Source organism: Cetorhinus maximus, chromosome 2 (genome assembly GCF_964194155.1).
Source record: "Cetorhinus maximus chromosome 2, sCetMax3.hap1.1, whole genome shotgun sequence".
In the NCBI taxonomy this organism is placed as follows: Eukaryota; Metazoa; Chordata; class Chondrichthyes; order Lamniformes; family Cetorhinidae; genus Cetorhinus; species Cetorhinus maximus.
The window spans coordinates 112,311,626-112,324,009 of record NC_135880.1 but is presented as its reverse complement, the minus strand read 5'-3'; the positions used below and the strand labels follow the sequence as shown (position 1 = coordinate 112,324,009).

General features: G+C 40.8%; 1 protein-coding gene across 2 annotated transcripts in view; it reads left to right on the top strand.

The window, feature by feature from the left end:
* The window catches only part of LOC144696773 (hippocampus abundant transcript 1 protein-like), a 125,076-nt gene that overhangs the window by 90,125 nt on the left and 22,567 nt on the right, over positions 1 to 12,384 (top strand). For both annotated transcript variants that reach the window (XM_078568503.1, XM_078568494.1), the window contains exons 7-8: positions 1,163 to 1,276; positions 5,927 to 5,998. In XM_078568503.1, coding sequence (XP_078424629.1) covers positions 1,163 to 1,276; positions 5,927 to 5,998 — 186 coding nt within the window. The remainder of the gene's footprint in view (positions 1 to 1,162; positions 1,277 to 5,926; positions 5,999 to 12,384) is intronic.

The following is a 12,384-nucleotide window of genomic DNA, read 5'->3' as shown; positions in this document are numbered from 1 at the left end:
CAAATTCCTCCATGGCCTTGTTGTCTGTATTATTCTCCAGTTCTCTGAGATATCTGCACATCTCCAATTCTGGCCTCTTGCGTGTCCCTAATTTTAATCGCTCCTCCATGTGTGCTGGCATGCTGTGCCTTCAGCAGCCAAGGCCCCAAGCTCTGGAATTTCCTCTCTAACCTCTTCACCCCTCCTTTTAAGACAATCCTTAAAAACCTACTTTTAACCAAGCTTTTGGTCATCTTCCCTAATATCCCTTTATAAGGCTCGGTCTCAAATTTTTGCTTTGTAACGCTCCTGTGAAGCACCTTAGGCAGCTTTACTATGTTAAAGGCATGATCTAAGCACAAGTTGTTGCTGTTGATATATTTTTATTACTTAACTCTTGAAGGCACAGATTTTATTTAACAATCTTGTATATTGGCTGATGTCTGCATTAAGCCACTCTGAGGCAGAATTTTATCCTTCGTGCATGCACTGGTTCATGTTACAGCACTAGTTGGACTAGCCCAGACTACGGTGCATTTTTAGGAACATCAGTAATTGAGCAGACTGTTACAGAATTTAATATTGGGAGCAATATTATAAACAATTAAGTTCTTAACAAACAAAATCCTGTTGCATGATGAGGCTCAGTACACAAAGGCTTGATTTAAAAGCAGCTTTTACGAATTGAGTGTTTGTGCCAGTTATATAAGATATTCAACAATAGAATAAACTGCTTTACCCAACATCCCCATCTGCTCATTCATTGCCTAAACCACCCGTTTATGGCTTTAACTGAAGCTAGAACTTGGGAGAGAAGCCAATCTGGCCCAAAGATGCGGGTTGCAGCTTTAAATATGTTAATAAGGCGCTCAGCCAATTGGGGCCTGCCAAATGCTGTAACAAATGCAACATTACTTCATGAATCAATACTCCATCCCTATTTATGTTCAGGAATTTCAAGATAACTGTTACTCCCAGGTTGCTCTTCGTTACTATTTTTCCATCAATACTGTTACTCCTTTACAGCTACATTACTTTTCATTTATGCTGTCACGTGCAGTGCCATTAAATCCAGGATGCTGGCTGTAGGGTGCTTGTTTCTGATTTTTTTATACCATATAATGTGAATAAGGAACTTAAAGCTGACAAAATTTGTAAGATAACATTTTTTCTTTGGTTACAGTCCTTGAAGAAGGTTGGGAAGGACACCACTGTGCTGCTCATTTGTATAACTGTATTTCTTTCGTACCTGCCTGAGGCTGGACAGTACTCTAGCTTTTTCCTTTATCTTAAACAGGTGTGTCTGCCACATTTTCTATAGCATTTTCTGATGTTTTGTACATTCTCAGAATTGTTATTTAGTGGGCCAGCAAGATCGTTAACCAGTAGTAAAGCTGAGAATACAGGTTGAAACACTGATTTAATAGAGCATATTGTAACCACATGAAAGTATTTTATTTCAGAAAGCTAGTAATTATGTAAAGAAGTCATTTTAGCTTTTAAACTAAACTTTTATTTATAGAAGAAATACTTTTTTTTCCATGCCAGTTTCTCACCACTATGCCTTTCTTGGAGATGTTTATCATTTCCAGAGATGTAATTCTGCAGGCATCAGTTGATCTGTGATATCTTGCCTAAGTAACCATTATTTATATTTGAGCCTTAACTGTTTCAGCAGATCATCTGGCCTTGGATGAGGGTCACAGCTGAGTTTTCTTAAGTGTTAACTATATGAATGTGTCTGTACAGCAGAATGTTGATCAGGAGGGGAATCCTTGATGACTTAAATTACAAAGTAGAACCACAAAAATAATCTCTGGATTACTACCTGAGCCATGAGTAAATTGGTATAGGGTAAATAAGATTTGAGAACTGAATGCGTGACTCGAAGATTGGTATGGGAGAAATGGGTTTCAAGTCGTGGGGCACTATCATCAGTGCTGGGAAAGTGGGAACTATACAGTTGGGATGGTCGTCACCTGAACTGTGCTGGGACCAGTGTTCTGGCGAGTTGGTAACTAGGGCAGTAGGTAGAGAGGGCTTTAAACTAAATAGTGAGGGTGAGGATCATGTGAGGGGAGATGTGGTAAAATTAAGAGAAAGAGCAAGGCGACAGAGCAAGGTAGTAACATAGGCAGTGATAACTAGAGTGTGGGAGGAATGGACTGAGCTCCAGCAGATAAGGCCAGAGTTTGCAAGAATGGTTAAAAAATCAGAATTGAAGCCTCTGTATTTGAATGAATTGATAGCAGAAATAGGAATAAAAATGTATGACCTGTTAGCCAATTCAGAGATGTGGTTGCAAGGTGACCAAGGCTGGGACCTAAATATTCAAGGGTATTTGACATGTAAGAAGGACAGGAAGCTAGGAAAAGGTGGCAGGGTACCACTGTTAATTAGGGATGACTTTAGTACAGTAGTGAGAGTTGACCTTAACTCAGAAGATCAAGATGTATAATCAGTTTGGGTAGAGGTAAGAAATAGCAAAGATAAGTCACTCGTAGAAGTAGTTTACAGGCCCCCTAACAGTAGCTACACTGTAGGACAGAGTATACATGAAGAAATGATGGGGACTTGTAAGAAATGTACTGCAATAATCAAGGGTGATTTTAACCTTCATATAAGTTGAACAAATCAGATTGGCAAAGATGGCCTGGAAGATGAGTTCATAGAGGATATTCGGGACAATTTGTTAGAACAGTATGTTCTAGTGCCAACCAAGGAGCAGGCTATTTTAGACAGGACTAATTAATGACCTCATATAAAGGAGCCTCCAAGCAACAGTGGTCATAACCTACTAGATTTTCACATTCAGTTGGTGAGTGAGAAGTGTGCGTCTAAGACTAGTGTCTTAAACTTAAATAAAGGGTATAAGGACAGAGTTGGCTAAAGAGAAGTGAGAAAATAGGTCAAAAAGTAGGACAGGAAAGCAAAAGTGGCAGATGTTTAAGGGGATATTTTATAACTCTCAGCAAAGATGTATTCAATTCAGAAAGCAAGACTCTGAGAAGGATGCACCATCCCCGATTAACTAAGGAAGTTAAAGATCGTATCAGATTGAAAGAAAAAGCGTTGAATACGGCAAAGATTAGTGGTAGATCAGAAGATTGGACAGATTTTAGAAATCAGCAAAGCATGACTAAAAATGAAGGAGAAATTAGAATATAAGAGAAAGCTAGCTAGAAATATAAAAACAAGTAGAGTTTCTACAAGTATTTGGAAAGGAAAAGGATAATTAAACTAAATGTTGGTCCCTTAGAGGGTGAGAATGGGGAATTAATGATGGGAAACAAGAAAATGGCGAAAGCAAGGCATTTTGCCTGTTTCACTGTAGAAGACAAACATCCCAGAATACTTGGAAAATCAGGAGGTAAAAGGGGGAGGAACTTTAAAACAATCACAAAGGGAATGGTACTGGGAAAACTATTAGAACAAAAGGTTGACAAATCTGCATGTGATGTCTTTCATCCCAGGGTCTTAAAAGATTCCCTAGATTCTGGAAAGGCCTCAGCAGCTTGGAAATTGCTATTGTAACACCTCTATTCAAGAAAAGAGGGAGACAGGAAGCAGGACACTATACAGTTAGCCTAACATCAGTCATAGGGAAAATACAAGAACACGTTATTAAGGAAGTGATTGCAGGACATTTAGAAAATCAGTATAATCAGGCAGAGTCAGCATGGTTTTATGAATGGAAATCATATTTAATAAGTTTACTTGAGCTCTTTGAAAAAGTAAAAAGCAACATGGATAAAAGGAAACCTGTGGAAGAGGTGTATTTGGATTTCCAAAAGGAATTTGACAAAGTGTCACATCAAAGGTTACTACACAAAATAAGAGCTCATGTTGTAGGGGGTAACTTACTAGCATGGACAGAGAATTGGTTAGCTAACAGGAAGTAAAGAGTAGGGATAAATGGGTCATTTTTGGGTTGGCAAGCTGTAGCTAGTGGAGTGCTACAGAGATCAGTGCTGGGGCCGCAACTATTTACAATCTATATCAATAACTTGGATGAAGGGACCAACTGTGTGGTAGCTAAATTGCTAATGACACAAAGATGGGTAGGAAAGTAAATTGTGAAGAAGACATAGGGCAGAATTTTTAGGTCAGCGGGTCCGGTATCGGCCGGGGAACGGACCACCGACCACGATCAGCCCCTGCCCATGATTTCACGCTATCTGGCCAATTAACAGTTAGCCAGCGTCAAGCGTGTGCTGAGAAGCTCAACGCTGCCGGGGTGGGAGCGGGAGGAGGGAGAGCGCTGACATTGGCGCCGGTGAGTGCTGACAGCTTCCTGAAGGTAGAGTGCTGCCTCAGGGAGCTGAAGACCTGGAAAAGCATTAAATAAAGTTTTTAAAATCAGGAGAAAAATGCCCAAGCATCACAATCAGCCATCCGAACATATACATGATAAAAATACTGTCCATAGATTTTTCTTTTTCTTTCATTTAACAGAAAGCTCATCCCTCCCTTGGATGAGGTTTCATGAAAAATGCAAAGTCCACCTGGCCAGTTCACCTGCCCGCCAACCCTCTGGTTGGACAGACCATGAAAAATTAGAGACAGTTGCACCTTTAATAACCTTAATTAGCCTCTTCATTGTCAGCGAGTGCACTTCTGACTCCTGCGACGTCTGCTGACCGAAATATCGTGAGAGCACCGGATGACGTCGGAACACTCGGCTGATGTCATCTCAATCGATTTCGCGTTCAATCGGGTTGGGCATGCACCCACCCGATCGACGTAAAATTCTGCCCATAGACTCTACAGAGGGGTTTAGATAGGTTGGGTGGGCAAACATTTAACAGATAGAGTATAATGTGGGAAAATGTGAACTTGTCCACTTTGGTAGGACGAATAGAAAAACACTATATTGTTTGGATGGAGAGAGACTGTAGAACGCTGAGGTAGAGGTGGATCTGGGTGTCCTGGTACAGGACTCGCCAAACAGTATGTATGCAGATAACAGCAAGTAATGAGGAAGGCAAATCGAATGTTGACTTGTATTGCAAGGGGAATAGAGTATAAAAGTAGGGAAGTCTTGCTGTAGCTGTACAGGGCTTTGGTGAGGACAGATCTAAAGTATTGTGTAGATTTTTGGCCTCCTTACTTAAGAAAGGATATAATTGCATTAGAAGCAGTGCAGAGAATGTTCACTAGGCTGATTCCTGGGCTGAAGGGATTATTATCTGAGGAAAGGTTGAGCAGGCTGGGTTTCTATCCACTGGTGTTTGAGAGGTGTTCTCAATGAAGGTTCAAGGGGATTTGACAGGGTGGCTGCTGGGAGGATGTTTCCCCTTGTGGAGGAGTCTAGAACCAGGGAGCACAGTTTAAAAATTAGGGGCCTCCCATTTAGGATTGAGATAGGGAGAATTTTTTTCTCTTCTCCAGAAAGCATTGGAGACTAAGTCATTGAATATATTCAAAGCTGAGTTAGATTTTTAAACAAGGGATCAAGGGTTATGGGGTTGACAGGAAAGTGGAGTGGAGGCCAAAATCAGATCAGCTATAATGTCTTTGAAAGGCAGAGCAGGCTCAAGGGGCCGAATGGCCTACCCCTCCTAATTCTTGTGTTTGTGTGTCTTTATTCCCCCTTTTATTTATTTCTTCCCTCTGCCACCACCCTGACCAGAACCCAGGGGTACTGAGAGTAGTTGGAGTGCCTTTGATGCTACGTGGTGGAAATGAGCAATTCAGGGCAGATCAGAGAAGCTGACTTTTACTTACCATCTGTGGGAAGAATATCTGCATATGTTTTCTTTGATCATTAAGCTTAAAAATAAAATTATCAAATGTTGAAAACCACACTGATGGGGAAAGCGCTATTTAAATGATGCTTCTGTAGTTAATTTGACCTTAACTTACCTTGGTAATAAATAGTTGTGTGCAAGTCACCAACATTGAACTATTTCTCAACCTATTTATAACATCTTTCCTCCTTTCATAGGTTATCGACTTTTCTGCTGGAAATCTGGCAGCCTTTATAGCTGTGGTGGGAATCCTCTCTATAATAGCACAGGTGAGTGTCTAATAATTCTGTTCATCTACCTGCATTGCAATCTGTTCTTCAAACATGTAATGATTTTTCACCAAGAAATATATATAAACTTTTTGTTGGGTTAATATCTACAAGTTCAGGTCTACACTCGATACCCATCTTACACCAAGGTAAGCATCTGGTCACAAACGGAAGCTAAGATAATATTTAACTACTATACTAAAGAATAATGAAATAACATTGGGGGTAATAAGTAACAAATTTGAGGAAGATGGTGGCATAGTGGTAATGTCACTGGGCTAGTAGACCCAGGCTCTGGGGTCACTGGTTCGAAACCCACCACAGCAGCTGGTGGAATTTAAAATTCAATCAATAAATCTGGAATATAAAGCTAGCCTTAGTAATGGTAACCTTTACTCTACCATCGATTGTTGTAAACACCCATCTGGTTCACTAATGTCCTTTAGGAAAGGGAATCTGCCATCTTTATCTGGTCTGACCTACATGTGACTCCAGATCCACAGTAGTGTGTTTGAGACTCAACTGCCCCCTGAAATGGCCTAGCAAGCTACTCAGTTCAAGGACAATGGGCATGGGCAGCAAATGCTGGCCTTGCCAGCAATGCGCTCATTCCATGAAAGAGTAAATTCTGAAAAAAGGTAGAATGAAAAATAGACTTTAGTCTGTTCCTTTACAAAATGTGTACAATTTGTTCTGTTAATGACTGTACTCAATTTGTCCTTGCTAGTCTGCAAGTTGGTTACACAGTACAATGGGGTGGATTTAAAACACAGGAATCTAAATCACGTCGTTATGCTTCCACTGGGAGGCATCCACAATACAGAAGTAGGCCATTCAGCCCCACTAGTCTGTTCCACCATTCATTCAGATCATGGCTGTTTTGGATCCTAACTTCATCCACTTGCCTTGGTTTCATATCACTTAATACCCTTTGCTAGCAAAATTCTACCAGTCTCAGATTTAAAATTATTAATTGTGCTAGCTTGTACATCTTTTGTGGGAGACTGTTCCACACTACTGTCACTCCTTGTGTTAAGATGCGTTTCCTGACTTCCCTCCTGAATAACCTGGTTCTGCTTTTAAGGCATGTCCTCTTATCCTAGACGTTCCCACCAAAGAATGTTTCTCTCTATCAGTTGCTTTCAAATTCTTCATGTCAATCAAATCAACACTTAACCGTCAATATTCCAGGGAATAAAAACCTAGTTTATGTAGTCTCTCCTCCTCATCTAACCCTTGAAGCTCGAGTAACATTCTAGTCAATATATGTTTCACTCCTTCCAAGGCCCGTATATTCAAATCCAAAGCCAATATGTAAAATATTATTAACAGAGACCAGTCTGTGATCATGCATTTCCACTAATCAAATATTGTGTTGACTGATTATACATAAGAAATTGAGAAGCATAAATTACAAGCCAAGGCCCATTGTACATAGGAACATACAAATTAAGAGCAGGAATAGATCATTCGGTCCCCCGGGCCTGCTCTGCCTCTTGATAAGATCGAGGCTGGTCTGATTGTGGCCTCAATTTTTCCTGTCTATACCCTCTACCCTTTGACTCCCTTGTCATTCAAGAACCTATCAAACTTAGCCTTAAAAATATTTAATGACACAGCCTCCACTGCTCTCTGGAGAAGAGAATTCCAGACTAAAGTCCCTCTGAGAAAAAAATTCTCATCACCTCTATCTTAAATAGAAGACCCTTTTTTTTTAAGCTGTGTCCCCTAATTCTAGTCTTTTCCATAAGGGGACCCTTTCATTATTCCCTCAGGATCTTGTATGTTTCAATAAGATCACCTCCCATTCTTCTAAACACCAATGGATACAGACCCAACCTATCCAATCTTTCTTCTTAAGACAATCCCTTCATCCCAGGAATCAGCTGAGTGAACTGCTTCTAATTCAATTATATCTTTTGTTAAATAAGGGGATCAAAACTGTACACAGTGCTCCAGTTGTGATCTTGCACCAATGCCCCGTAAAACTGTAGCAAAACTTCCCTACTTTTATCTTCCATTCCCCTTGCAATAAATGACAACATTCTATTTGCCTTCCTAGTCATTTGCTGTACCTGCATACTAACTTTTTGTGATTCATTTACCAGAACACTCAGATTCTTCTGTACCTCAGAGTTCTGAGATATATATCCATTTAAAAAATATGCTGTCTTTCTATTCCTCCTGGCAAAGTGGGCAAGTTCGCACTTTGCCACATTGCACTCCATCTGCAAAAGTTTTGCCCACTCACTTAACCTATCCCTTTGTTGGCCCTTTACTTTCCTACCTACCTTTATGTCAAAAGCTAATATAGCAACTGTACACTCAGTCCTTCCATCCAAGTCATTGATATCGATTTAAACAGTTGAGGTCCCAGCACTGATCCTTATGGTACTCCACTAGTGACTGCTTGCCACATGAAAATGACCCCTTTATTCCTGCTCTCTGCTTCCGGTACGCTAACCAAACCTCTATTCATGCTAATATGTTACTCCCTACACCATGACCCTTATTTTGCGTAGTAACCTTTGTTGTGGCACCTCGTCAAATGCCTTTTGGAGATGCAAGTGCACTGCATCTACAGGTTCCCCTTTATCCATGTTGCTTGTTACTTCAAAGAATGCTAATAAATTAGGGAAGCATGATTTCCCTTTCACAAAATAATGTTGATTCTGCCTGATACCATTATGATTTTCTACATGACTTGCTATAGCCTCCTTAATAATAGATTCTAGCAATTCCCCAGTGACAATGTTAGGCTAACTGGCCTGTAGTTTCCTGCTTTCTGTCTCCTTCCTTTCTTTAATAGAGGAGTCACATTCGTCAAACTCTAGGATATATTCAGTCAGGTCCTGGGGACTTTCAGCCTTTAGTTCAAATAATTTCCTCAGTACCTTTTCCCTGGGGATTCTAATTGTTTCAAGTTCCTCCCTCCCTTTCACCTCTTGATTTACAATTATTTCTGGGATGTTAGTTCTGTCTTCTACAGTGAAGACAGACACAAAATATCTGTTCGATGCATCTGCAATTTTGTAATTTCCCATTATTAATTCCCCCAGACACACACTCTAGAGGATCAGCATTCACGTTATTTTTTCCCTTTTTAAATACCTGTAAAAACTCTTACTTTTTATTCATTCATGGGATGTGGGCTTCGCTGGCTAGGTCAGCATTTATCATCCATCCCTAGTTGCCCTTTAGAAGGTGGTGGTGAGCTGCCTTCTTGAACCGCTACAGTCCATGTGGTGTAGGTACACCCACAGTGCTGTTAGGGAGGTAGTTCCAGGATTTTGACCCAGCAACAGTGAAGGAACGGCGATATATTTCCAAGTCAGGATGGTTGTGGCTTGGAGGGGAACTTCCAGGTGGTGGTAGCTAACTTTCTCTCATACTTGTAATTCCTCCCTCCTTATTAACCTTTTAGTCATATTCACCTTCATATTCTGTCCAATCTTCTGTCTTGCCACTAATCTCCATTGAATTGGATGCTTTTTCTTTCAATTTGATAGTATCTTTAACTTGCTTAGCTAGCCATGAATGATGCATCCTTCTCCTAGAGTTGTTCTTTCTCACTGGAGTGTATCTTTGCTGAGTGTTATGAAATATCTCTTTAGATGTCTGCCACTACATTTCTACTGACCTACCTTTTAACCTAATTTCCCAGTTCACTTTAGCCAGTTCTGTCTTCATACCTGTGTTTGCCTTTATTTAAGTTTAACGCAACTAGTCTTAGACCCATTCTTCTCTTTCTCAAACTGAATGTGAAATTCAGTCATGTTATGATCACTGCTACATAGGGGGCTCCTTTACTATGAGGTCATTAATTAATCCTGCCTCATTGCACATTACCAGACCTAAAAGAGCCTTCTCCCTGGTTGGCACTAATACGCAATGTTCTAACAAATTGTCCCAAATGCACTCTATGAATTCGTTTTCCAGGTTACCTTTACCAATGTGATTCATCCACTCTATATGAAGGTTGAAATCTCCCACGATTACTGTAGCACCGTTCTTTAAGCCCCCATTATTTCTCCCTGTATACCCTGTCCTAAAGTGTGGTTACTGTTTGGGGACCTGTAAACTACTCCCACCAGTGACTTTTCACCTTTCCTATTTCTTATCTCTACCCAAACTGATTCTACATCTTGACCTTTAGAACCAAGGTCATCTCTCAATATTGTCCTAATGTCAGCCTTAATTAACAGAGCTACCCCACCACTTTTTCCAAGGTTCCTACCCTTCCAATTCAGGTCCCAACCTTTGTCCTCTTGCAGCCACATCTCTAGTGGCTATCAAGTCATACATATTAATTTCTATTTGAGTTGACAATTAATCTGTTCTAATATGAATGCTGTGCACATTCAGCCTTTAGTTTTGCCTTTTTACTATTTTGGCAACCTCTGACCTTGTCTGCTGGTGCATTCAAGTTTGTGCACTCTGTCCTTCCTGCCACGCTCTGATTATCATTACCCTATTGCTACCTTGGTCTCTTGCCTTGTCCTTTCCCTTTTATTTATCATATCTTCCCAAACTTGACCCTTGCCCCCCACTATTTAGTTTAAACTCTTTCTGCCACCCTGGTTATATGACTCGCCAGAACACAGGTCCTAGCACAATTTGGATGAAGACTTTCCCAATGGTACAGCTCTCTCTTTCTCCACTGCAGATGCCGGTGTCCTATAAATCAAGAACCATTTCTCCCACACCAACCTTTGAGCTATGCATTCAACTCGCTTATTTACTCTGCGCCAGTTTGCCCGTGGCTCAGGCAATAATCCAGAAATTACCACCTTTGAGGTTCTGCTTAATTTAGCCCTAAGCTGCTCATACTCCTTAAGCAGAACCTCTTTCCTAGTCCTATGTATGTCATTGGCATCTACATGGACCACTAAAACTGGATCCTCCCCCTCCCAATGCACGTTCCCCTCTAGCCCTGAGTAGATGTCTGGAACCCTGGCACCGGGCAGGCAATCGAATGTCCTGGACTCTCGCTCTCGGCTACAGAGAACTAATAATACCCCTGACTATACTGTCTCCTACTACCACTACATTTCTACTTGCTACCCACACACACACATCCCACCCCCACCAGCTGCATGGCTCCCTGTACCACAGTGCCATGGTCAGTTTGCTCATGCAGCCTACGTGACAGCATCATGGTAGAAAGAAAAAATAGTTGATGAAGTAATAATTCATTAGCACTAAGCTTGAACTGTAAAAATTCGCAGATTAAGGCAAAGACTCCAAGAGGTAAAGAGTTATAATTTGAAGATACTGGGATAAGATGTGTTGCTTGGAGAGAGAGCAAAGAGTCATGATTGCAATACAGTGAGACTGTACATGGAGGACTGCACGAAGCCTGTCCACCATCTACAAGACACAAGCCAGGAGTGTAATGGAATACTCTCCACTTGCCTAGATGAGTACAGCTGCAACAACACTCGAGAAGCTAGACACGGACAAAGCAGCCTATTTGCACCCAACAAACATCTTAAACATTCACTTCCTCCACCACCGGCAAATAGTGACAGCAGTGTGTACCATCTATAAGATGCATTGCAACAACTCACCAAAGCTCCTTTGACAGTACCTTCCAAACACTTGACCTCTACCACCTTGAAGGACAAGGACAGCAGATGCATGGGAGCACCACCACCTGCAAGCACCCCTCCAAGTCGTACATCATCCTGCTGTGGAACTATATCACCATTCATCACTTGTCAGAGTCACAATCCTGGAACTTCCTCCCCACACTACATAGACTGCAGTTCAGGAAGGTTCTCGAGGACAATTGGGATGAGAGCAAATGCTGACCTTGCCCTGTTCATATCCCAGGAACTAAATTTTTAATAAAAAAAACATGTAGGTTGGTGTATTTGAGGCTTTACTTAGCTAATGGTACAGTGGTAGCATACAGTGCTTTTTGTTTTCTTTCAATTTAATACAAATTCAATTCCTTTTTTACTGATGCCAATTATTTTGTTAAAATTATTGACAGGAGAAATTTCAATGTCGGGTGATTTTAATATTCACTTGCATTAGACCAATATTATGCTTTGCAGTTCTATTCCACTTTAATTGCAGTAAGCAAAGGCTACTTATGGAATTGGCATCTATAGAAATCAGCATTCAGAATGTTGAAAAAGTTGGTAGCTGTCAAAAATTCACTGTACGATCCATTCTCTTCCAGTTCTAATATGAGTTGCCCTGGCTCGAATGTATCACTGACACTGGTTTTTAATTAATTCGCATTCATGTATTTCCAATCTTATCCCCTTTTTCATGAGTCTTGATTTCCCCCTCCCCACAACCACCCCTTTCCAATAGAGCCATCCTTTCACTATTGCACTTCTAAAATTTTCTTGGTTTGTGGCTGTGGTTACTTT